The sequence below is a fragment of the Gavialis gangeticus genome, unplaced genomic scaffold (assembly GCF_001723915.1).
Source record: "Gavialis gangeticus isolate Ggan-Ray unplaced genomic scaffold, GavGan_comp1, whole genome shotgun sequence".
In the NCBI taxonomy this organism is placed as follows: Eukaryota; Metazoa; Chordata; order Crocodylia; family Gavialidae; genus Gavialis; species Gavialis gangeticus.
The window spans coordinates 2,101,544-2,125,133 of NW_017729016.1; the positions used below are offsets into that span (position 1 = coordinate 2,101,544).

Genomic DNA, 23,590 nt, shown 5'->3' on the forward strand with positions numbered 1-23,590 from the left:
GTGGCCGTGCCCGGCCCGGGGTCGAGCCTCCTTCCTGCAGTCCGGGGAGGCGCTGGGCCTAGTGCGGCCACCGCTTTGGGCACATGCCGCAGAGACCCGTCGTGGAAGGGGCTGCTTTCTGCCCCTTACTGAGCACGCCTCAAGGGGCGATCGCTTTTCGTAGCCCTCTTGCTCCTGGGATCTAGTGTTTTTGCCCTTTTGGGGCCTCACGAGCTTTGCGTTCCAGCTTGCAGGCGGTTTCGGAGAGGCGCCCGCACGGGCCTGCTTGGCGCGGGGTTGCCGCTTGGCTGTAAGGCGTACGTGGTACCGGGACACCTGTCCTGGCTATCGGCAAACTGCCCCGAACCAGCATGAAGCATCACTGAGCTCCTAACACCCCCTGATCCCGACCTCCGCTGCTGCTTGCAGCTTTTCTCTTCCCGTGGCGACGTGGCTTCCCAGCAAAGCAGAGTGCTATTTGGGGGGTGGCTCCCACGCGGCGTCTGGGAGTCGTTCCTAAGGTTTCCAGCCCCGTCAGGGCCCGAGCTGTGACATTCGCAGAGCGGCTCTGGGCCGGGGGTAGAAATGCTGTGCTTTGCCCCCGCAGCTGGGAAAGGAGAGGACGGTGGCAAACCACCACGGAGAGGCGGTGTCGGGGGCGAGAACAAGCTGCCCTTGGTGCTGCCCGTAGAGCCCGGGGCCTGGCTTGCTTTGCTGGCTGAAGGAAGCGAGATGCCCGCACAAGTGATCTGGAACGGACCTTGCCCCGCGTTGAAGTTTCACAATCTCCACGCTGATCCAAAAGGAAGGCCGTGTAGGCTGTGGTGGTTGGTGGCTAACGATGCTCTGTATTTACCCAGCACCTTATCTACGTCTCATAAATACCCCGCCTTCCCCGGACTATTGCGTGTTTGTTTCTTCTGCAAAACAAGGAAGTGCTCACGAGGGCTGTGACTTGTCCCACCGAGTCGCAAGCGTCTGGGCCGTGCTGGAGGCAGGGCTCCCAGCATCCCACCGCTGCTACCACAGACAGGCCACGCTCTTATCTGGGAGCTGGAGCTGAGCCCTGTCTTGCATTCAGTTAATTCTCAGCGATGAGTCTGCAAATCCGGGTGCACTAGATACCTCCCTTTTCCTTAGGGAACTGGGGAAGACGGATCTCTGTCTCGCCCCTTCCCTGCTGTTGTGCTGCCGGGTGCATGGACTCAGTAACCTGTGAAGGCCTCGGTCTTCCTGTTGTAATGTATCTTGTGCCCGCGTCCGTGGTGTTGATAAGCAGGGCTGTCGTAGCAAACGGCGTGCTGGTTGTGGAGGCGTGAAGGCGAGTAGTGGGAGGGTCTGAGTCTACGAAAGCGGGGAGGGAAAGTGACTGGTGATGGAGGTGCGATGGTGTAGAGCCAAGGAAGTGTTTGACCCCAGTACTCTTTCCTGCTGTGGATGATCTACTCGGGTCCCTTCCGACCCTAGAAACTATGAAACTAAGTGCGTGTGAGGTGTAAAGCGTGTCCACGTTATACCAGGCTCAGGAGCAGACAGACATGCAGTCGTGTCAGGGTGCCCCATGCAGTAGATGGCTACTACAGGACCTCAGTGCTATCCCGTTTAAAATCTCTAGCAAATGGCTAGCTGTGGACGGACGCAGACAAACCCTGCACTGGTGTAGCTTGCTCTTGGCTCGACTCTTTCAGGGGTCATCCTCCATCAGATTGGGTGATGTTATTCCAGTTCAAGGAGTTGTCATTTGCCCTCTACAGTGGGTTGTACTAGGGTAAGTGTTGGATCCGTCCATGCCCCAGAGACAGCTTTTCTGGGTCTGCTCTGTCCCCCGCGGGGCTTGCAACGCTTCTGTTCGCTTGTCCGGTCTAGCAGGACGTGTTCACCGCGCCCTGGGAAAGGATGGGGAAGATGTCCGTGATTGCCAGTGTCCTCGAATGGTCCCACAGGCCCGTGGCACTCGGCAGCAGCTCACCGTCTTGCACGTTTCTCTCCTCTCTGCAGGGTACGATATGGCTGAGTTCATACGTAAGCAGGGGAAGAGGCAGGACGACCGTGGGCTGGGCAGTGTCATCGACTTCCTCTTGGCCAACACCAGGCTGGTGCTGGGGGTGAGCGGTGCCGCCGTGCTGGCCATTGCGACTCTGGTGGTGAAACGGGTAAGGCTGGCTGCTTCCTCCTGGAACGGCATCGGCAGGTCGGGTCCTGGGGATCGTCAAGCTGGGGCAAGCCGGATTCTCTTTCCAGTGGCTCGCGGCCTCCCTTGGACAGGCTGACCTGAGCCCGTAGAGTCCCTGTAGTCCCAGCATCACCAGAGCCAATGGGCCTCCCTCTGAGGGATGGGAGAGGACATCAGAGGATCTTGCCCAGCATCTCCAGAGGTTGCTTGTTGTGGCAATATGTCTTTGTTAGAGACGGCGATCCTTGGGCATCCCCTTCTCCTTTCCTGCCTTTGAAGATTCAGGGTGCCAGATCCCCTCGTGCAAAGGAAGGGCAGGTGTCCGAGTGGGCTGCCTGTGCTGCGCGCACACGAGAGGCTCCGTGGGGGAAAGTCCTACTCTTTACAGCTTGAATAAGACCTAGCAAACTCTGTGACTTTCCCAAGGCAGCAGAGCTGATCCGTGGGGATGGGGGGGAATCCCGACCCGAGGTATTTTGAGAGCGGCACCAATGAATCCTGGGGGCTTTTAGCCTTCGTTGCACCCTCCACAAGCCTTGAGGCTCTCTCCATAGCAGTGTGAGGACACCTCCAATACTGCTGCTTTCTGCCTTGAGACCTCCAGTGCTGCAATAAACGCTAGCATGCAGACCCGCTGGTTTCTGGTAGGATGGATGCTTTAGCTGCTGAGGTGGGTGCAGTCATTCGGATAATAACAGCTGGCAGGAGCAGCGATACACTTGCATACCTTCCTTCTTCCATCCCCGCCCCCAGATGATCGACCGAGCCACCAGCTCGCCTGACGAGGACGATGCCAAAGCAGAGCAGAAGTCCATCGAGGAGAGCTGGCAGGATCTGAGTTTGCTCAAGGCACCGCAGAAGCCCCCCAAGAAGCCAAGCAGGGAGGACCTTAGCGAGCCTCTGCCTGTAACCCAGCCTGCCCAAGGTCAATGTCCTCGCTTTTCCCAAGCTTTAGGTGGTGTTAATGTCTCCTTGAAACCTCGAGCCGCCCTGGGTGTTCGGTGCATGTTGCTGCAGTGTCAATTTATTGTCCCAGGTGGCAGGATCCTGTCGTAACCCCTCCACCCAGGGGTTCAGGCTAGCCTCCTGCTCCTGAAGGACTCTCTCTGCTTCCCCTTCCTCTGCAGCTGGCCCACCCCACACCCAGCATTTGCCTGGCTTCCCACGGGGGTAAATTTGCCCGTGGTCCACCGTGCGGCTGGCTCGTCGTGGGCGCCCAACAGTTCTGCGCTCGTTGCTGATCCACGTAGCAGAGCTGGGTATCTTCACTCCCGAGTCCCCCTGCCATGCAGGCCAGGTAGCGGTGAGGTGAGGTTTATCTTGAAGCTGTAAACCCTGGTTGCGGCTTTTCTATAGAGACTCCCAACCGTTAGTCACTTTTGAGCCTCCAGGATGTCAAAATGCCACGTTACAGAACGATCACCTAAATTATACTGATATTGTGCCTGTCCCCAGTGGGATTTGGGCACCGCAGTAGACCTCCAGAAGACACTCCCAGAGTCCTCAGCGTTGATCAGTTTGCTCCCTTCAAAATGCCACCCTGGTATCTGCTGCTGGGGCTGCTTGGTATGCTGGGATGCAGGTGGGCAGGTGTCTCTCGGTCTACGTATCCGTTCATAATCTTTATTCTCTGCCCTATTGCAGAGCTACGCGAACATCCTGCCTCCCTGGAGACTCTCTGCGTAGAGTCCAGACCTCTGCTTTGCCTCACGTTACAGGAGAAACTCCTCTCTTACTATAACAACCGCGCTGCCGTCCCAGAGCCGGAAGCAGCCCTGGGGAGGCAGCTTGCAAAGGACGTCTGTGTGGAACTGCAGAACTTCCTGCAAAACAAGTACCCGGAGCTGCCCTTTGGCAGGATGGTTCTCAGCGGTTCCCTCCTCAACGACCTCCAGGTGGTTGCTGCCGACCACGTTGACTTCCTGCTGCCTATGGCACTCGAAGCTGCGCTCTGGCAGCTGATCCCTGGGGAGGACACCGTTGTGAAAACCCCCCAGTGCTGGATGATCAGGCGGACCGACTTGGAGTACTTCCCAAGGGGGAGCAGTCCCTGGGACCGGTTCCTGGTGGGTGGGTACCTCTCGTCCAATGCGCTCGGTGAGACGATCCATAAAATGCTGGAGACCTCCGTCAACTGGCCGGCCATAGGCAGCATGCTGGAGTGCGTCATCAGACCGACGGTGGCTTCTGAGGACCTGACGCTGGAGGTCGAGCACTGTCGGGTTCAGCTGAACGTAGCCCTCTATCCAGTGGTGAGGGTGGAGGAAAAGGTTCTTCTGGCCAAGCCTCCCAGGGGACTTGTGGAAAACCTCTGGCAACAAAGCTTTTATGCAGCGGAGGTCTCCAGACTCAAAGATCTGGATGCTGGAGACGCGGGGGTCAGGCAGCTCTGCCTCAAAATCTGGAAGGCAGTCTGCAGAGACCACCCCGTCTTGGGCAGACTGACTGGCAGTCACTTGACTCACGTCCTCCTCCACCTCAGTGAGGTGGAGCGGGACTGGGCAGAGGCCACCTTGGCCACTAGGTTCCAGCAAATGATCGAGGAGCTGGTGGGCTACCTGGAGAGAGGCTTTCTCCCGTGCTATTTCGACAGTAGAATCAACCTGTTCCACGAGCTGCTGGAAGAGGAAATCGATGAGATGGGGTACGCGCTCTACAGTGCTGTATCCGAGCCAGCCCTGCTGCTGAAGGAAGGTGCCTGTAAATGAATTGCGAGGCTGGAAGTTCCCGAGTGTAGGTTTTGCACGTCTCCGAGCTAAGTGGATTGCCGAAGTGTCTAACTCTTGTAGCTGAGGCCTTGCGCTTAATGAAAGAGAAGCAGGCACTTCCTGAACAAAATGTGCCTGAGTGAAGGGACAGGGGGATCAGACACGGAGCCCATCAGCTCCGGGTCTCCCAGTTTGAATCCGGCCTGTGTCTACAGTAATTAGGAGCCTGATGCCATCCATTTAATGACTGGGATGTCTGTGAAATGAGTTTGGTCTCTGTCCAGTTCCTGTTGAACTAGTATCTGTGCCAACCCCCCATCACAGCAAGGTACCTTCCACACCACCACGGGCCTGGACGCCAAACTTCTCATTCCTAGAGGCAGTTCCCCAGACTAGAGCGTTTGCTGGTGAGCGTGCAAGAAGCTGCACGTTGCCAGTGCTTGGATTATGCAGCTTGGCTGTGCGTAAGCTGGACTACAGGCTCCGGGGCTGTCCGGGCAGCTCTCACCAGCACTAAATCCACTCTTGAAGTGCCGGACTCCAAATGTATATTTGTGGGTGAGGGAGCAGGGGTTAAAACCCTCTTTCTCTAAGCAAATGTGCAAGCCTGGCACATTTGCCATTCTGAAAAGGACTTGATGGAGAATAGGTAGTAACTGAATATGCATTACCAGATAGATATTGCCATAGCAAATCCAGATGCAATCTTATTTGCTGAAGCACCTTCAATGTTAATACAGCTGCCAAGCAAAATGAGCTTAAATCCAGTTGCTTGTTCTGTTAGTGTTTAGCTCGTTTGGAGGAGACTGTTTTAATGCTATGTATTCAGTGCCATAACTTCAAGCCTGATGTTGAAACACCCTTCCCTAACATGCCTGTCTGCTACAAACCCAGTAGTAGGACGGGTTATGGCTGTTGAGGGAGAGGGGGATCTGCTTACTGCAAGGAGGTTCCCACAGGTCTTTCAGAATAGATGGGACTGAATCCTGCTCCAGCTTTGGAAGTACTGCAGGCTTGGCAGGTTGCTATTTCCCATCTACTGTGTTAGACTGGACAGGGCTCCCATTCCCAGATTGAGGCTGCGTCACAACACACCATCTTGACCGTGCCTCTCAGGTTTTCAGACAATGCCCTCTTATACGTGCGTTGCTGCTATTTAGAGAGCCCGGCCCCACAGACTGCTTGAAAAGCAGCGGTGGGCAGGCTGGGGGACAGCGCTTTAATTGGAAGGCTTGCTGTTGGCGAGAGTTGGAGTGATTTGTGCTGGTCTTTATTTTAAGAATAAGTTGCTTTTTTGAGTGGCTGCTAATAGGCTTATTTTGGTCCTGGCTCTGTTCCAAGTACTAGGACATTACTTCTGTGACTTCAGAATCGTGCCAGTTTTTCAGTGTGGCAGGGGGGTTACTCCTGCTAACTCTGAACGTATGTACTGTGACTCGGTTTTTCCTGCAGAGAGATTTCTTGTTTGTTTGGGAGCAGGGAGGAGAAACCTCTCTCTCTCTCCCCGCATCTCAATTTCCTGTGATCTAAAGATGACTTGATCTATAGGAACAAAAGCACTTCTCAAGTGCAATTCTCTAGCAATGAGAATAAAGCCTCACTGTCTAACGGGGTCTTTTGTGTCGGGTAGCAGCATTATATGTATCCAAATAGTGACACTCATATTACTAGAGGAATGAGTGCCTTCTGCTCCTCAAGTGATGCACACAAGCACGAGTTATGGTGAGCTGCCGTCTTCCCTTGCACTTAAAATTCTGCTTGTAGAAATGGCACAGAACAAGCTTATGGTCAGGACCCTTCATTCTAGCTCCCACCGAGCACAAGGCAGCTGGATGTTTTATATTGTTAATGCGCAGGCCCTGCTTTTTTAGCCAAGTGCTTGGAAAATCACTTCAGGTGCCCAAATGCCACCTACCCTCAAACCCCACTTCCTCTCAGTCCACGCAGCTGGGAACAGCCCACACTGCTAACACACATTCACCATACTGCTTGCTGGCCAGGCACCTTTCTTCTGTCCATGGCATTGGCTGCAGACAGTATTGCTGCAGCCGTAATAGTGCTGACAAGTTCTGCCCTGGTATCCAGCCAGCTGGGTGACTGCATCACAAAGCTTTTTTAATCTGGTTGTTCTAGCCAGCAGGGCTAAGGTTTATTTTTAGGCTATACTTGCTTGTAGCAGTGGGAGTGAGGGAAGAAGGGAGTAAAATAGTACATGCGGTATCTCTGCTGACCTCATTCTGTGTGACTTAGGCGCAATACTAGGAGAATCACTGCAAAGTTATTTGAAGGTGGGGAAGCTGCCAGAATTCAATATAAGGAAAGATCCTTTTTCTCCTCCCTTTCCTGGACCTTGGGCATATTTTAAAATAGGATTGATTATCTGGAAAGAAGATGGAAGCAAGTCTTGTAGCTCCACTGACTTCAGAGTTGTTCCTCACATACTCCACAGTACAGTGAAACCAGGATTATATGTCTGTTGGAGTGAATGACTGGAGGTGTATCCATCTCCACCCTCATTCCACCCCTCCACCTCTTCTGGCTGCTGACCCTTTACCCTCAGACTGACAAAGGAATTGCTTTTTATATTTAGAAAGCTATGTAGTATTTCTGGACACTGGTAGCAGTATCTCCATTAACTCTGCTGCTATGGAGGGGCTGGCTTCTTCCAGACCTGCAGGAAAGCAGTTGCATTCAGCTTGGGAAGAGCTGAAACGAAAGTTGTATGTTTTTATTTTATTCTGTACAGTCACACTTAACCATTCCAAAACCAGAGCTAGAACTTCAATCCAGCAGTCTGGAGAAGAGGAAGGAGTTGAATAGCCTGCCTGAGAATCCTGCCCCTTCCGTTTCAGGCACCTGCAGTGTCCTTTTAACTGGCTTTCTAGTCTGGAGCAAGACCAGGCATCAGATGCAGTACATAAAAAGCAAAGTTCAGGCTCAGGTCCCCTTCCTTTTCTCCCCATTCCTCCCCCAACTTTGCATATCAGTTCTAAATAAAGCTGCTTGGGCTGGCTGCCAGACAGCAGCCATGTTCCTGAGAATGAGGGAATGGAAACAGCTCAGTCTGCACTGGTTGCTCAGAACTCCCTTACTAAGTTTGTCAGATTTGTTAATGTATGAGGTGGAAACAGTCCCTGGCCACTGCTAAAACTTTACCACAGAGGCAAGTTAAAAAAAATTCTCCTTTTAATCAAAAGCATGGTGACCTGATCAAAATGAACTGTGTGAGCCAGCAGCTCCCTCTCCTTCCTCTGACAGCTTGAGTGAATGTGGATCACAGCTCATTTCCTGGCCCTTTACATGGAGCTTTGCCTTTGGAAGACAGAGCCAAGACTGGCTTTCCCTGCAGCTCTTCCCATTCAGAGGCAAGGGACAGAGCTGGAAACAGTGGAGCAGGTCAGTCAGTATAGCCTTTTCCCATCTTATGTGTGATATGAACATTGAAGGGTAATTGAACGTATGAAGTCCCATGTTGAGGATTATGTGAAGCTGGCACTGTAGACGGCATCAACCTGACTACTCCATCACCCTAAAAGATGGATTTTTGTTCTTTTACTAACCGTGGTGCTCCCCTTCCCCCCCAAACACAACAGCCACTGTTCAGTAGCAGTCAGCTCTTAAGTTAGCAGCTTTTCTTTTCTGCCCTTCAGGAGAGCAGCCAACACTATAGCATCTTGTCCAAAGCTGTCTAGGAACAGACCCATCATGTGCCTGTAAATATAGTGCTTAAGACAAACTCTCCCATAAATCATCCAAGAGACAGCAGCTGAGCCTCCTTCAGAAGTGAGTCCAGCTTTCAACTGGAGCCGAATGAAGCCTCCAGCGGTTTGTGGTGCGTGGAGTATGCTCCGTCACCAGCAGCAGGCAGATTTCTTAGCCACCATTTCCAGGAAGGCAGGCACGTGAGGAATCTCTGCTGCACACTGGCTTTTAAAATCCATTTGCCCACTACTGACATACCCCAGGACTCCAGATTGTTCAGTTTGCTTCCGTAAGGGTGTCCTGCCTCCCTCAGTGGTTCTGGGGACAAGTCTTCCTGGTGTGACCAGGCTGGTGGCAAATCCCACAGGTCCGTGGTCTCTTCACGGTTGGCCCCTTCGAGGAGAAATTATCTGGTCTTTTAGCTTTGCTTCCTGCTCCTCTTGGGAACCCCTGGTCCCCAAAATGGTTTGAAGAGAAGTCCACAGATGCCCCTGTACAAATTAAAACACCATTTGTATTATATCTGTGCACTTTTATACACACCCCAAGTCAGCAGCTGTGGGAGTCGAGGACAGATGCAGTTAGGAAGCCTGGGTTCAAACTAGGAGTCAGGGTCAGACATTTATTATCCTCACTATTCAAATTGTCCTTGAATCCAAAGCTGCTTCTCTCCCATGGCTGGCTGTGCTAGGGCAGGATATCCAAACAGGAAGCTGCCCCCCACCCCCTTGTTAACATGATCTAGTCCAGTGGTTCCCAATCTGTGGTATGTGTACAACCTGTCAGTGGTATGTGTTAACAGAGTTGTTATAATTTATGACAAAAATTTGCTGGTGGTACTTAAGGTGGTATCATTTTAAATTGGTAGTGCACAGTCTGTCAGAGTTTGGGAACCACTGAGCTAGTCTATATCCAAAATGGGAGCCCCACAAGTTATACAAAAATAGGGTCAGCTGGGCCCCACTGAGACCACCCTCTGTTCTAGGTTGCGCCTGCCCTAAGCCAGCCCTTGTCCATGGTAAAGCCTGAGTTTTAATAACAGCTGTAGTCATTTCACTCCCTTACCAGTTTGCTAGAAATGCCAGCTCATGAGTCCCTTCTGCCAGGAGAAAGCTGCTGCATATTTAAGCGGGGCCCTCACATCCCCTCTGACAATCCTGTATTTACTATAACTGGCAATGACCAATAATGGTCAGGAAGTGCCCATTTCAGGGCCCCAGGCTTTGTGATCTGATAGCACTGCAGGAGGAACATGATGAAATCAACTCCCCCTTGTACAATCACCATCTGTGACAGAGGAGAGCAAGAGAAAGGGAACGCAGAGGCAGCAGCTCAGCCTCCCCAGTGGGTAAGAGGCAGCTGTAGCACCAGCAGAGGGGAGATGTGCTCCCCCTCTCAGTGTCTTCGTCTTCGCTTCCTAATATCTGATGGCATCTGACAAAGCGAGCTGTTGCTTATGAAAGCTCATGCATCTCTAAATTGGCCTATAAGGTAAAATTCTGCCCTGCCTTTCTTTAGGCTTCTAGCTAACCTGGCTAAATACCTCTCTCTGCTTCTTCACAGCTGACTGGGAAGGCTTTCCCATGCACGAGGTCAGTTTTAGGTGAGCAGTTTGGTACTGCCCACCCACTTAACTGTCCCAGCAGGCAGTGTCCTGGCATATGAATGCATCGGCTTAGAATTAAACTTGGAGCTGGTCCATACCCTAACTCTGGTTAACAGAACAGGCTACTTAAGTCAGGCTCTGAGGTAAACTGTTGTTACAAGGTGACTTCGTTGCAATTAAAAGAAGGGAACACATTGCCTTGAAGGCTGAGAGGTTTCAGAAAGAGGGAAACTATCCTGGTCCTACTGGTCATTTTGTAGATGCAGGCATCCTTTTATGGGCCCCATGTGTGACACATGACCTGTACTGTCCTTCACTGCTGCTTTAAAATTCAACCCCCAGCCACTGTCTCCCAGTCTCACCTGGGGCCACATTCTCGTCTGCCCACAGAAAGAAGCCGCACTGCTGGTCCCAGGGCTTTGGGCAAGTGTGGAACTGCCGCCCTTTGTTGGGTCCATCCTTCTGGACCGTGCGTGTGATAGCTGGCTGGTTGCAGTTGCAAACATTGCTGCCCCCTCCTCCAGCATCTCGACTGCTGCTCTGGTAGTGTCCCTGGCCTCTCCCTCCTTCTGGGCTGTGGAAGCCCATAGGGGACCTTTCACCAAAGGAAGCTGGCGATGCAAAGCCCCCAGGTGCTGCATTGTTCCTGTCCTCGGCCTGCTGATCCGCCCACAGGAAGAAGTTGCAGCTGCTAGCACTGCACTTGTAGAACTGCCTGCCTTGGTTGGGCCCATCCTTCCGCACGGTGAGCAGCACTGCCGCCTGCCCGCAGTTGCACATCACTGCATTGTTCTCGTCAGCAGCTACAGCTACAGCCAGGCAAGGAGCAGTGCTGGGCAGCCTCGTGGCCCTGGGTCCTAGGAACCCAACTGGCGGGTTTGTGGCTGGCCTCCTGTGGCCATTCTCATTGCTAGCCATTTGGTTAAAGGAGTGGCTGACTTGCAGGTGGTTGTCTGCCTGGCCGGCTGCTGATGCAGGTCGGGGCAATCCTTGTAAATACTGCAGGTCCAAGGTGTCTCTCAGCAACTTGTCGCAGCCTCCGATGCAGCCAACAAATTCCAGGGGCAGGAGAGGGGGGGCACTCCCTTGCTTGAGCTTAAATTTCAGCCTAAGGAGATGGAAGAATTCAAATCTCTCTCGGCTCACAGGGTTCTCTCTAGCCCACTGCCTGTACTGGAGCCCCAGGGATCTCTGCTTATTCCTCTCTTCCCATCCTCCCCACAGCCATGTGCTACATCTATCAACTTTCTAGTCTAAAACAGTTAAGTCCACCTTTTATTTGGCCATAGCTATAGGCAGCACCCTTCCCAGTACTGCCTCTGTAGCTCTCCAAGCTGGAATGGTACAAGGACATGCACAAACTGTCCTGCCAGTATGTACTACAGATCAGTGTCTGGTGCCTCACTTGTACTGCTTACCTCTGAACTGGATGGGGCTTGCACACAGCACAGACGCTGTCGTCCTTGCTGACTTCCAGCACAAAGTCAGGAAACCAGACAGCAGCTTTGCAAGCAGGATATCCCATGCAGCCAAGGTAAAACCTGCAGTGGAATAAAGAGGGCAGAAGGAAGAAGAATCAGAGAACTTATCAGCCCTTCTACCCACAGCTGCAAACCTTCTAGGAAAGGACTCAGCCAGCACCTGCTACCAAGGGAAGGATTTGTAAAGCAAATGCATGCTCCAGAAAGAGTGGGGTCAGATGGACATACACAGCTCTGGCCTAAGGCACCTTGGTTTCTGAGCCTAGTAAGGAGGAGGCGGTGGCGGGCTGGTGTGACTTCACACCTTGGTATTGGTGACTCAGGCTGGTGAGATGCATTGCTAGGGGGCATAGCTGGTGAATGCTTTGCCCTATACTGAGCTGCAAGGGGAAGCCACATTAAAGCAGCACATGGGGTTGTGTTCTGCACCAGTGGAGATCACTGACCCTCCATTCTTCCTAGTCTTTAGGACCATGTCATTGTTGCACCGAGGACATTTCCGGATGGCAGCTGGTGTTTCGGGGTAGAGCTCCTCTCCTTGAGCCACTTCTCTGACTGTTCCAAAGTACTGAGACAAAGCCTGGTCCAGCCTAGAAAGAAACGCACACACATTCCCATTTGCTTCCACTGCAGTGAGCAATTGCTTCCTCTCATTTTCCACTAGCTGGAAGCTGCTATTTAGTAGCTGCCACTTGCAAGTGCAGTGCCTTTGTGTTTCCAACTACACAGTAAACACATTTAGGAATGTACCAAGGAACAATGCATCCAGGGCAGCCTCAGTGGGGGGTGCAAACCCACAGAAGTCAGTGCAGACTGACATCATCTTAGATGGACTGGATTAGATTCAGAACTAATCTAAACCAATGAAGGATTGTTACAAGGTACTGGTTCATGATAATGCAGCCTGCTCCAAGTCATTCCTTCCTTACAGATGCTTATGCATCTTACGCAGAATTTCAGGAAAATCATCTGGTGTGTTCAGACAGCAGGCTACGCCAGAGGTATGATGCCAAAGCATTCGTGTGCTCTATTGTTGTAGGAGATGTTTCCTAACACTCACTTGTTGGCTTTGGCCACTGCTTCAATGAAGACTTGCTTGTACTTCTCTATCTGCTGCCTCAGTACTACAGCCTTGTCTTTCTTTCCCTCGCAGATCAGTTTCAGGTCAGCCTCCAACTCAGCTCGAAGGTTAGGCTTTGACATCTCGTAGCCCATGGAATCGTAACCTGAGGAACAGTAACTAGCTGAGAATAGGAAGAAGGGATGAAGCCAGGACCTGCCTGCCTCATGAGAAGTCCTGTCCTTACCTTCTACCAGCCCCATGCCCAGATGGCCTGGAAGGAACCTCTGCTCTGGAGTGAGCCCCACATACATTCGTGCCTTGATGGTCTCAATGTGCTCAGCATGAGTGGCGTCAGTCCCTGAAAGCAGAATGGCAGCTGGTGAGCATGCTCACATGAATGAGCAGCCCTGTCACTGACTCTTCAAGGAGGAAGCTCCCCTTTGTGCAACACCAGCTGCTGGAACAGAAGACAGTTTACAGGGAGCGGGGTGAGCTCAATGGCTGCTATCGTCTCCCACCACTCCAGTGCCAATTGTAAGGGCCTAATGGGGTCCTGTACAGACTGAGCTGTGCAGTTTAGAGCACTGGACACACTTTGAGTCCCAGAGGGACTCCACATTTTGCCTGGAGATCATTCTCTAACTATTCCTTATGTTATTTTGGGAATACAAGTATCCTGGTTACATGCAGGTAACTTCCCCCTTTGCAAAACGGACAGATTTTAGATAACCAAGAAAGAAGAGGCGTATGAATGCCACCCTGCTAAGGACAGTACAGTCCATGTGCTACAGGCACTGACCAATGCCATGTTTGTCCATGAGTGCAATGAGATCAGCTTCTGTGAGGAGCTGGGGCGGGCTGGTCTCCCCATCCACCATCTCCACCGTGGTAGGTTGAAAACGAGACCCTCTCTCATACACTGGGATGACCTAAACGAGGGAGGAAGAAAAGGAAAATCTGTAGTGAAACCTGAACTGGTGCTATGCCTGTGAGGGATGTTTCTCACAGAGGTTAACAGGTTTGGAGTCTTGCATACAGCAGGTAAAAAAGAAAAAACAGGCTCAGGATGATTCAACAGTGCCTCTTTTGGAGACTTACAGACAGCACACCAAGATGTCTGCAAAATGAAGTCAGGCCTCTCTCACTTGAACACAAAGGGAGATAGCCACTGACACTAAACCCTAAAGAGGTTGGCAGATGCCTCCAGTCAAGAAGTGGTCCTACTGGTAACACGTTATCAGAGACTCCTAAGAACTACGCAAACTTAGACACGGGGGCAATATACTAAACTCACTCTCATCACACCACTTTTTCAGTTTAACATCATACATGTTCTTTGCTCACGGGCATTACCTTGTCACTCCACTTGTCATATGGGTACACATCCAGGTAGTTTCTGGCAAGGATCATTAGCCCTTGAGCAATAAACCGCTCATTGGCAATATCAATCTCCACAGTAGTTTCCTGTCCTTTGGCATCTTGAGAGCAGCAAGCCAAGAAATGACGCACGATGAGTTCATACAGTCTCTGCTCATTCCCCTAATGCCAGACATTGAAAGAAAAGGATGGAGAGTTCCCCTAGTTAAAAAAAGCACCATTCTGGTTTTCTTCATGTTTTGTTAGAGATCGAGGTATTTCAGTCTTACAACACTAGTAGGGGTAGAATGAAGCCTAGTCCTGCTGAATCTGGGATTCTTGGCAACAAAAGGGGAGATGCACGAACTCACAGGGAGTGCAGGTCAGAACCAAGAGACACAGGTCCATGCTTCACTGCTGACAAAGGCAAGCTATTTGACCTTTGTGCCTTAATTCCCGTCTGTAAAATACATCCCTAGAAGTCCTACTCCAAAGCCCTAGAAGATCTCTTTCTAAGGCACTTTAGATTCCAAATCACTGGCATGCCTTACTTCGCGGTTTTAGGTCAGGACCTGCTATATAGACACGAGTGGATTAGTTCAAAAGGAATTGCAAGAAGAAAAATGTCTGGTACAAAGAAAAGCAACATTTCCTCTCATCTAAGACCAAGGAGAAAGTGTTTTAGTGGCAGCAAATAGGATAAATAGGATAAACAAGGGAACTATAACTGAACATCTCACTGTAAGTCAACACACTTAAGTGACAGGAGGCATAGATTTAGAATCATAGAAAATTAGGGTCAGAAGGGATCTCAGAAGGTCATCTAGTCCAACCCCCTACTCAAAGCAGGATAAGCCCCAACTAGATCATCCCAGCCAGGGCTTTGTCAAGCCACAGCTTAAAAGCCTCCAAGCATGGAGATTCCACCATCTCTCTTGGTTTGGCTATGGTCAATCCTTCCAGATCATGGTGTATGCGAGAGGTCACACAGACCTTTGGCACATATGCCTAGGCAGAAGGTTTGGAGGAGTGGAGGCTGCCCAAGACCTTCCATCCCCCCTTTAGGCCACAGACAGAATCCAACGGCCAGATTGAGTCCAGACATTTGGCACCTCCGTGGCTATAGTTGTGTAAGCGTCTGGGAAAAGAACCTGCATTTCCTTCGTAGCAGACTGAACCACAAGAGACTCCACCACCTCTCTAGGTAACCTGTTCCAGTGCTTCACCACCCTGCTAGTGAGAGAGTTTTTCCGAATATCCAACCTCAACCTCCCTTGCTCCAAATTTCTAACTTAGATTATCACATTTTATTTGCCTTATTACTAAGGCAGCATATTTCAGAAAGGAACTTCAGCTGAAACACCCACACTAGAGATACAGGTATTTGAATTCCACCTGCTAACAAATGCACACCAAGCCCTGTGAACTTGCATTCAACCAGCACTACTGAGAAGTACAGTTGATAGCATATGTAAGGACACTAGTCAGCCCTGCCCTGTGTTAGACTCACCTGCAGGTTACAGGTGTATTTGGTGGGGTGAATGGGGGGGTGAGCCTGATCGGTTTTGGAACCATTCCTAGGTGTTGGCCCACCCTGGTCTAGAATTCTTTGTGCAAAAGCTCCCCAGTTTGGATCTTGGGTCTGCTGCTGTACCAGTGCAGACAGGCTTAATTCTTTGGGGAACATGTTGGTCTCAGTTCGGGGGTAGCTTATGTACCTGTAAGACAAGAGGGAATATGTACATCTGATGACAATCACTCATGGGATCCCACACCTTTTAAAGACATTTCATTCTTTCTAATAAGCTAGCACAGCAGGTTCTGGGAGACCCACCCTTGAGTATAGAGCTTTTCTGCCATTCTCATGGTCTCTTTGGCATTTATTTTCAGTTTGCGGGATGCCAGCTTCTCCAGTTCCTGTGCCACAATGAGACAGATAAGAACATGAGAATGTACTGCACGAATATGAACAGTCACTGGAGCCCACAGTCACAGCTCATTTCAAAGAAGTATTTTTAATATGATTGTATCAGACATACCACTGTGTCCAGAGGCAGGGGCCTCCACTTGCTTTTTGGTTTGCTACCAATCATGACAACAGTGGCTACTGGATCCTGCAGACAACATGAGCAGAAAGGAAAACCACACTGAAGTGTCAAAATGGAGAACTAAAAATGTGTCAGCTGAAAAGGATGCTAGAAACCCCATGGTTCAGGGTCAGTTATGTTTTCTTACCTCCATACACATCTGGTAGAGGACAAGGCATGCTGTGTGGTTAAAGAGTCGATTCCTCTTCCAGCTGAAGTCCACAATGGCATCCTCACGTTTGTGAGTCACTGCATGGAAAAACCAGCCACCATGTCAGAGATTTACATAGCAGAATTGCTGTGAGTTGACAAGGAAAGAAAGGGGAACATAGGCAACTGGGACATCTCCCCAGCTCTGTTTAATGACTGGGACAAAGCAAGAGAGAAAAATAGCAATGTTTTTGTATTACACAAAAGCATTTCCAATTCTTATCTTACAGGAAAACTCATGCTCTCTTTCCCTTTCGAAAGTGCTGAGCTGTGCTAGATGGCAAAAGCTTGTCACTGATATTCAGAATTTACCTTTTATTTTATAGAAGGCTTCAGGAACAAAGGCCTGTATGGCTTTAAACCTTTCTACCACAAATCCCAGAGTTGGAAACTGGCAGCTACCATAGCTGATTAACCGCTCTGCCAGGACATCAGGGAAGATTCTGGAGAGCCTCAGGGTCTGGAATCTGGTGAAGGCAGCACCTGGAAGGGAACAAAAGGGATCTCAGAACTAGAACATCGTAATTTTAGAAAATAATTACACTGTTTCAAGATTCAACCAATGCAAAAACAGCAAAAGCCCAGTCAGTATCACAGGAATACTAAAGAACTAACCACTTCCTTCAAAACCAACCACAGGGATTCTAATAAAGCAGCTGAAGACATGATCCATTTATTCATCTGTGATCTAAAAACCTGCCACCCAATTTTGCATTTTTGCCTTGAGTCACAGGGAAGTGTGGACATCTGGCTTTGATGCACCACCATCTACTGTACCATGGGAGCATGAGCAACATGATGTCAGTGCCAGCTCTTTATGCAGGAAAAGCCTGGTGGTAGGCTCCCTTTCTTATGCTGTAGTCTGAAGAAATTCAAATGATTTAATCACTTTTTTGAGCTAAACAGCTATGGCAAAGCAAAGAGCAATTCTGACCATCACCTCCTCTATTTGCGCACCATAAAATTCTAGCTTTCCTTTAAGGAGATGTTTACACAGTCCCAGTCTGCTACTAAGTTCACATGTAAGTTGTTCAGATGCCCACAACCTTCAAAAGCTGCTACCCAAACCCTGCTTCATACCCACGTACCTATTCTGAGATCCAGCTCCTGTCTGACATCGACAGCATCACTAATGTTCTGATCAGGCTGGGTGAGGTTCTCACAGGCAACTCGAACAGCATGTGGTGTGATCTCAGAAAAACGGGCTCGGAACACTTGAAGGCTTGGCATAACTGTCCGTTAAGGAGATAGATTGAAAAATTATTCATAGCCCAGTAAAAAGCAGCAGTTTGAGTGTTTACTCTTGAACCACTTTGTGGTAGGTCCAAAAATAGTATAAGTGTGCAAAGGGGCCCCTTCATTAATGCCAGCTCTGCAATGTTTATAGACTGATCTAGGGTCCAAAAATAGTCTCTTTCAGAGCACTGACATGTTATGATGTCCTAGCAATCTTTATATTTTTCATTCTTGTAATTCAAGAGAGATACTAATCTAGGAAGCCTGGGCCACTTTTACATCTTGCCGGTCAAAGATCCAGAGATAGTTCCCACTGAAACCATCATGCAGGGCCAGTTCCAGTTTCTGGCTCTTAATTTGTTTTGGCTGAAGGCCTAAAGTCATTACGGCACAAACGGAAACATGCTAACAACATCTCTGGCAGTGGGACAAGGACAGAGGAAATAATTACTTGAAGAGGGAAAAAATAAAAAAGTTTCTCTTAAGGAATCATTTTACTTTGAGTGTATTCATGCTCCCCCATTAACTCCTTCACATTATTTGAGAAGTGAATGGGCTCAATGACAATTAAGAAAATCTGCATGGGTCTTAACTGCATGGCTAGAAAGCTGTGCGCACAACATAGCTGAGAAAGCAATCAGTTCATGTCTGATGAGACCTCACTAGGAATTTTGACTGAAAGGAGTTTTTTGGCCAGAAAATGCTGATTTGTTAAAATGATTTCTCTGATCCAAGGGGGAATTTCTGGATAGAGAAAGAGCCCCACCCCCGAACCTTCTCCCAAATAACAGCCTATTTATTTACACATTTATATGTGGAAAGTTTTTGAAAGGTCTCATATTTGCTCCAATGCAGGACAAAAAACAATTTAAAGGCATCCCTTTACTGTGAAACGGAATTCCTGTTTTCCAGCCAGCCCTACCTCTGCTGCCCAATGCCATTACAAAGCAAGGAGAGCTTTTGCACCCAGAGCATAAGTTCTGGCAACACAAAAAAGTCTTTAAACGTATGATTGGGCTTTGGCAGCATTAAACATATTGGGCAGCCAAAAAAGGCAACCTTCACAGTGCTACTTTGCCACCAGACCTGATGTCCGGCCTCCACCAAGACTCCCATTTGTGGTTGCCAAACATGCATAAAGGTTTACAGATCAGCTACAGCCATGCGGATCTTTGGTTTGGGTGGTAGAAGCTCATGCTTTGGGATTCAGAAGTGCCCTGCGGCTAGTGGCCTGTTCTGGAGGGTCATGTTACATGAACATGTCCATGGTACATCCAGAAGCACAACCAGAGTATTCTACTTGGACACAGTGAGAGCCTTCAAGCAGCAGTCCAGGGCTAGCTTTTTAGTTTCCATTTTAAAGAAAGTCAGCCTGACAGTAAGACTTCTACCTACCAGCTTTGCAGACACGGATGATCTCAAAGCCAATGTTCTCTCCTTCTCGATCACAATCAGTCCAGATCACCAGAGCCTGGCATTGCCGGATTTCTCGTTCTAGGGTCCGCTGGGATGAGACAAAAGCACAAGACATGGTAAGTGGCTTACTTTAGCATCTAATTTAACTCAGAGGTGAATCACCAATAATGCCAACAGTCCAAGTGGATCTTGAAATTGGAGATATACCCATAGCAATATGTTTGTAATAGAAGATAGCTGTAATCACGCTTTCAGCAGTAGGCACCATAACCCATTCCTCCAAGTGTTGATATGTTTGTTATTGAGACTTACTGCTCACAGAGATGAAGTGGACCAGTCATCCACGTAGTTCCTGCAGTCTTCTGTATCGTATGCATCAGAAATTACCTGCATTAGTTATGCTGCAAGTTTTCAATAATTTTATGCATACAAGTCCAGCAGCAATCTTGCTAATTCTTGCTCAACTAATTAAATGATAGCAGGGATCCTGGTTTTCTCTTTTTAAAAATGAAAAATTCTCTGATTAAAATCCCCAAAATCCACGTTTTTCCATAATTAAAATGAAACACCATTCTATATCAGTTGAACACAATGTTTTATTGATAAATTGAAGAAATTTGGAAGCGTACCAGTGCCTCAATCATTATAAGATAAATTCTAAATACCTATATAGTTTAGTGTTTGATTTTTGTTTTCTTATTATAGGAAAAAAAAAAAATCAGAGCTCCCCCTGCCCCCTTCACTCACCAGGATGTGGGTCCAGATCTCCCCGCTGCCCCCACTTTGTAGTGCTGAGCAGCCCTGATATGCCAGTGGCTCACCCCACACTGCCCATGCCACTGTCACATCTGCCCCATGTGCAAATCTGGAGTCATGTGCCCCCAACAACTCCCCCTCTGGGAGACACACAAGTGGCACCCCATGCCTGATCACCGTCCTCCCACTCCCCCCAGCCTCTTGCAGGCTGGAGTACTGCCAGGCTGCAAGGGGAAACCCTAAGTTTTCTCCTTATCCTAAGTTTTTCTCCTTAAAAAGAAAAATCCACATTTTTCTGCGGCGAATGGAAAACCCAGACCCCTAGTAATTATACAAACATAAAACATGCTGTTTTGATGGTTTTAAGAAACACTGGAGTAACGATTCCCCTGGGACCTTTCCAAAGACAAAATTTGTATCTGGTTAGTTGGATAAAAATAAAGTTGACTCCTGCCATAAGCACTCATTTTTCTTCATTCATTCCCCAAAAAAATCACAATCTGAATTTGGATCGTGTCCTTTAGCATGTTTTTTTTTTAAAGTGGGATTGTTCAACACAATGTGACCATTTATATATTTATTACAATACAGGATTCTGCTCTGGTCCTGTTTTCGTACCATCTTCCCTGGTCTATGAGCAGATACTTTAATTTTAAAGGTAGCTAGTGTGCACACAGACTGAAAAATGTCAGTGAAAATACTGATATTGGCTAAAGCCCTGGAGAACTAAAGGGTATGGACAAAAGTCCAGTCCATTCTCTGCCTGCACCAATACTTGGGGAGCCAGCCTCTGAATTCTGAGTAGCAGGGAACCTTTTAGAAGGCAGGGAACTTTGTACCTTAATATCCACGTAGTTTTCAGGGCAATATTTCTCAATCTCAGCGTCAAAGAGCACCAGGGGGTTGCAGCTATGCCTGATAAATGGATGATAAACAGCAAGGATTAACAGACAAAAGGAACTAAAGCAGAAAAAGCAAGACGCTTAATGGAGCATGCTCTCTCTCTGTCTCACTACTATACCACTGAAGAATGATGGTTTCAGCTGCAACATTACTGTCCTCATCTTAAACTATTAGAAGCTAACAGGGAAATAGAGGCTAATACTTTTAATTAGATTTATGAATTATCAATAAGAACAAAGTTTTACTATAATACAACTTGCCCTTTTGTTTTTGGCAAAATATTTCAAGAAAGTAAGATGTAATATAGCCCATTTAGTCACTTCTTGGAAGTGATACAGATTTTGGAAGGCTGCAATGTTGTAGCCATGATGGACCAGGAAATGTACAAAAGCCAAGGATTTTTGTGGTATCTTTTACTGGACTGACTGTATAGTTAGGAGAGCCGTTGGACAAGTTTTCAGGCATGAGGAAAGGACAAAAGACCTGAGGAAGAACGCTTGATGCCTGAAAGCTTTTCCAAAGCTCTCCAACTATACAGCTGGGCAAATAAAATACTGGTAAATTGACAGCACTGATTTAGACAGAATAGGAATAAACCAGGCTAATTATAGAACCTCAGTGATTCAAGTCCCCAGTGGAAGGCTAACAGATTAAAAAGAATCCGTTCCCAGGTGGCAGAGATGGTGTTGCAGAGGTTAAACATTCTTACTCCTTCCATACTTGCAAATATGCATGATGGCAAAGACTTTGGGAGCAATACTTAAGAGAACAGAAGAGAATTCCAGCAGAGATCTTCTACTGGATAGGACATGACTTGGGGGACACTCTAATGTCCACAACACTTGACCTCTGAGAGACAGCTCTGATTCCATCCAGCCACAAGCACACACACGTTAGCCAGTACATTACAATATTAACGATCATACAGTTTCTGAGCTTGATTTTCAAATTGTCATTGCACTGCCTCTCTCAACATTAAAAGGAAAAAAAGCAGGCAGACAAATAGCTAGTCTCTCTGATTAGGGACACTAACCATTTGCGAAATGCAGTCTTAAACTCATGATTCAGCAAATGGCCCGAAACAGATGTCATCACCATAGTAACATCCTGCAAGAAACAGATTAAGGTAATTAGCACTTAACCTTTTCCCTTGCTAAGAGCTGTTTACAACAGCTCCTACTGTCTCCGGACACGATCCTCATTTGATGCAGCTACACAGTTTCTAGGCAGCTCTGCTTCTATTGGCATAATCATATTTCTCCCTTTGAACCCCACCTAAGTACTAGAAATATGCTGTTTTGTCTGACCTGGGAACTTTGAACATCTAAGTAACAATCAGCCTATACACAGAGCTACTCATCTGCTGATCTCAAAATGCTATTTTACAGATGAAAAATTAAAGCACGGAAGACTTAAGTGGCTTAAAGTCACACAGAGGGTTTGTGGCACAGGCAAGTATGAAATACATGCCTTTCCCACTGAAACACGCTGTTTTTACAGGAGATGAAGACTGCACAACACTGACCATGAAAACAGCATGTTTTCTGTGTGCTCCAAGTGAAAATTCAACATTTGTATTTCACAGCAATTTGGCCCATCTGAATAGCCAAATCCTTTGCATTGGCAATAATTCTTTGGTGATAATTCATCAACCTCTTGCGTTTTCCATGGATCAGGAAAGTTATAAAAGAAGTTGGAATCACTACCTGGCCAAACAGATGATAGTTGTATTCATAGATCTTGTTGAACCTGGACAAGCCTTCTCTCTAGAAGGAAAAAAAACACCAAAGAAGAGAAAAGAAAAAAAAAAAAATCACTGGATGTGAACAAGTGTAATGGAGCAGGTGGGGACATGGGACCAATGCAAAGGGAAGTCGGACTGCTGCAGTTCAGGTGTCCAGACACGTCAGTGAATCAATCACATTTAGAAATGGCATGGTGCATTGTCAGAGCACCAGCAAACCTTAAATTCACACCGCACTCATGGACTCGGTCAGAGGTATTACTGGGAAGGAGACTGAGCGCCTCATGCAGCGCAGTCAGCCCAGACAGAGGAGGATTTGGACAGAGCCTGAAAATATTATTTCAAGGTCACACTGAACAACTGCTCCCCTGCAATAAAACAAACTTTGTTGCAAATTCAACGCCTGCTTTTCCAAGCACGGTCTCCAGTTAGCAAGACTGGCGGTTGTTTAATCTAGAGGATATGAATGTTTGTGCACAGTCGTCTTCTGCAGACACCTAGATGGATTCCGAGTGCTAGTTCTCAAGCAGTCGATAACACGGTGTGCTTCTATCGCAACTTTCAATCTAGGATCTATCAGTGCTTTTATCCAACTTTAAGCCTCATTCAACCCCACCGCCAAAGCGCGGGAACCAGCAGACTGAATCAGAGTACTTTTTATTCGGCTCAAGCAACCACCTGCCAGGGGGCTGCGAAGACAATGGAGCTGGGCTGTTCTCGGTGGGGGCAGGTGACAGGATGAGGAGCAATGGGCTCAAGCTGCAGCAAGGGGAGTTGAGGTTGAATATGAAAATATCTCCCGTGAGCAGGGTGGTAAAGCACTGGCAGAGAGGTGGCGGACTCTCCATCCTTGGAGGTGTTTAAGACAAAGCTCTACCCGGGATGAAATAGTCGCGGCTGGACTCGCTCAGCGTTTCTCACCCGCCGCACTCGGCCGCCCGACAGCAGGTCGGCGATGCCCCGCGCCGCGTCGTTCTTCTCGGCCACGCACAGCACCCGCTGCAGCGGCATGGTGGCCGCGTCGCTCCACCGCCTCGCGGGCCCCGACAGCGCTCCTAGGCCGCGAGCGACCAGCCGGAGCGCCCGGTTCATGGCCCGCACATCCCCACGTCCCGCCGCCCCTCAGCGTCTAGCCGCAAAGCGCAGCAAGGCGCGCAAGGGCTGTGTTTA

The 23,590-nt window shown here is 48.8% G+C and overlaps 2 protein-coding genes across 3 annotated transcripts; one reads left to right on the forward strand and one right to left on the reverse strand.

The window, feature by feature from the left end:
- The first annotated feature begins 1,492 nt into the window (after positions 1–1,492).
- On the forward strand, positions 1,493–6,469 carry MIEF2 (mitochondrial elongation factor 2). The gene is made up of 3 exons (XM_019512677.1): positions 1,493–2,132; positions 2,906–3,077; positions 3,797–6,469. Exons 1-3 carry the CDS (start codon positions 1,767–1,769, stop codon positions 4,858–4,860), a joined length of 1,602 nt encoding a protein of 533 aa, XP_019368222.1. The 5' UTR covers positions 1,493–1,766; the 3' UTR covers positions 4,861–6,469.
- Positions 6,470–8,024: 1,555 nt separating this feature from the next.
- TOP3A (topoisomerase (DNA) III alpha) lies at positions 8,025–23,531 on the reverse strand. Of its 2 annotated transcripts, XM_019512675.1 has the most exons (19): positions 23,342–23,531; positions 22,383–22,442; positions 21,710–21,783; positions 20,613–20,688; positions 18,997–19,105; positions 17,454–17,597; positions 16,678–16,848; positions 16,304–16,404; positions 16,108–16,182; positions 15,903–15,985; positions 15,579–15,786; positions 14,066–14,251; positions 13,512–13,641; positions 12,957–13,070; positions 12,710–12,875; positions 12,096–12,239; positions 11,587–11,709; positions 10,531–11,276; positions 8,025–9,053 (listed from the first exon to the last, which is right to left on the reverse strand). In XM_019512675.1, the coding sequence occupies exons 1-19, from the start codon at positions 23,510–23,512 to the stop codon at positions 8,872–8,874; spliced, it is 3,063 nt and encodes a 1,020-aa protein (XP_019368220.1). In that variant the 5' UTR covers positions 23,513–23,531; the 3' UTR covers positions 8,025–8,871. The 2 variants fall into 2 exon arrangements, with proteins under 2 accessions (XP_019368220.1, XP_019368221.1); XM_019512676.1 differs by lacking the exon at positions 21,710–21,783 and having other exon boundaries at positions 23,342–23,419.
- Positions 23,532–23,590: the final 59 nt, after the last annotated feature.

What these genes read in the sequence shown, in the direction of transcription:
- MIEF2 (XM_019512677.1), top strand. Translation starts at nt 1,767, where the DNA reads ATGCCCCAGAGACAGCTTTTCTGGGTCTGCTCTGTCCCCCGCGGGGCT. An exon ending in CGACTCTGGTGGTGAAACGG is followed by an intron (nt 2,133 to 2,905) that starts GTAAGGCTGGCT and finishes CCCCGCCCCCAG; the next exon opens with ATGATCGACCGAGCCACCAG. An exon ending in TGTAACCCAGCCTGCCCAAG is followed by an intron (nt 3,078 to 3,796) that starts GTCAATGTCCTC and finishes GCCCTATTGCAG; the next exon opens with AGCTACGCGAACATCCTGCC.
- TOP3A (XM_019512675.1), bottom strand. Translation starts at nt 23,512, where the DNA reads ATGAACCGGGCGCTCCGGCTGGTCGCTCGCGGCCTAGGAGCGCTGTCG. An exon ending in AAAACTACGTGGATATTAAG is followed by an intron (nt 19,106 to 20,612) that starts GTACAAAGTTCC and finishes GTCTCATCCCAG; the next exon opens with CGGACCCTAGAACGAGAAAT. An exon ending in CATGGACAAACATGGCATTG is followed by an intron (nt 13,071 to 13,511) that starts GTCAGTGCCTGT and finishes TTCTGCTTTCAG; the next exon opens with GGACTGACGCCACTCATGCT.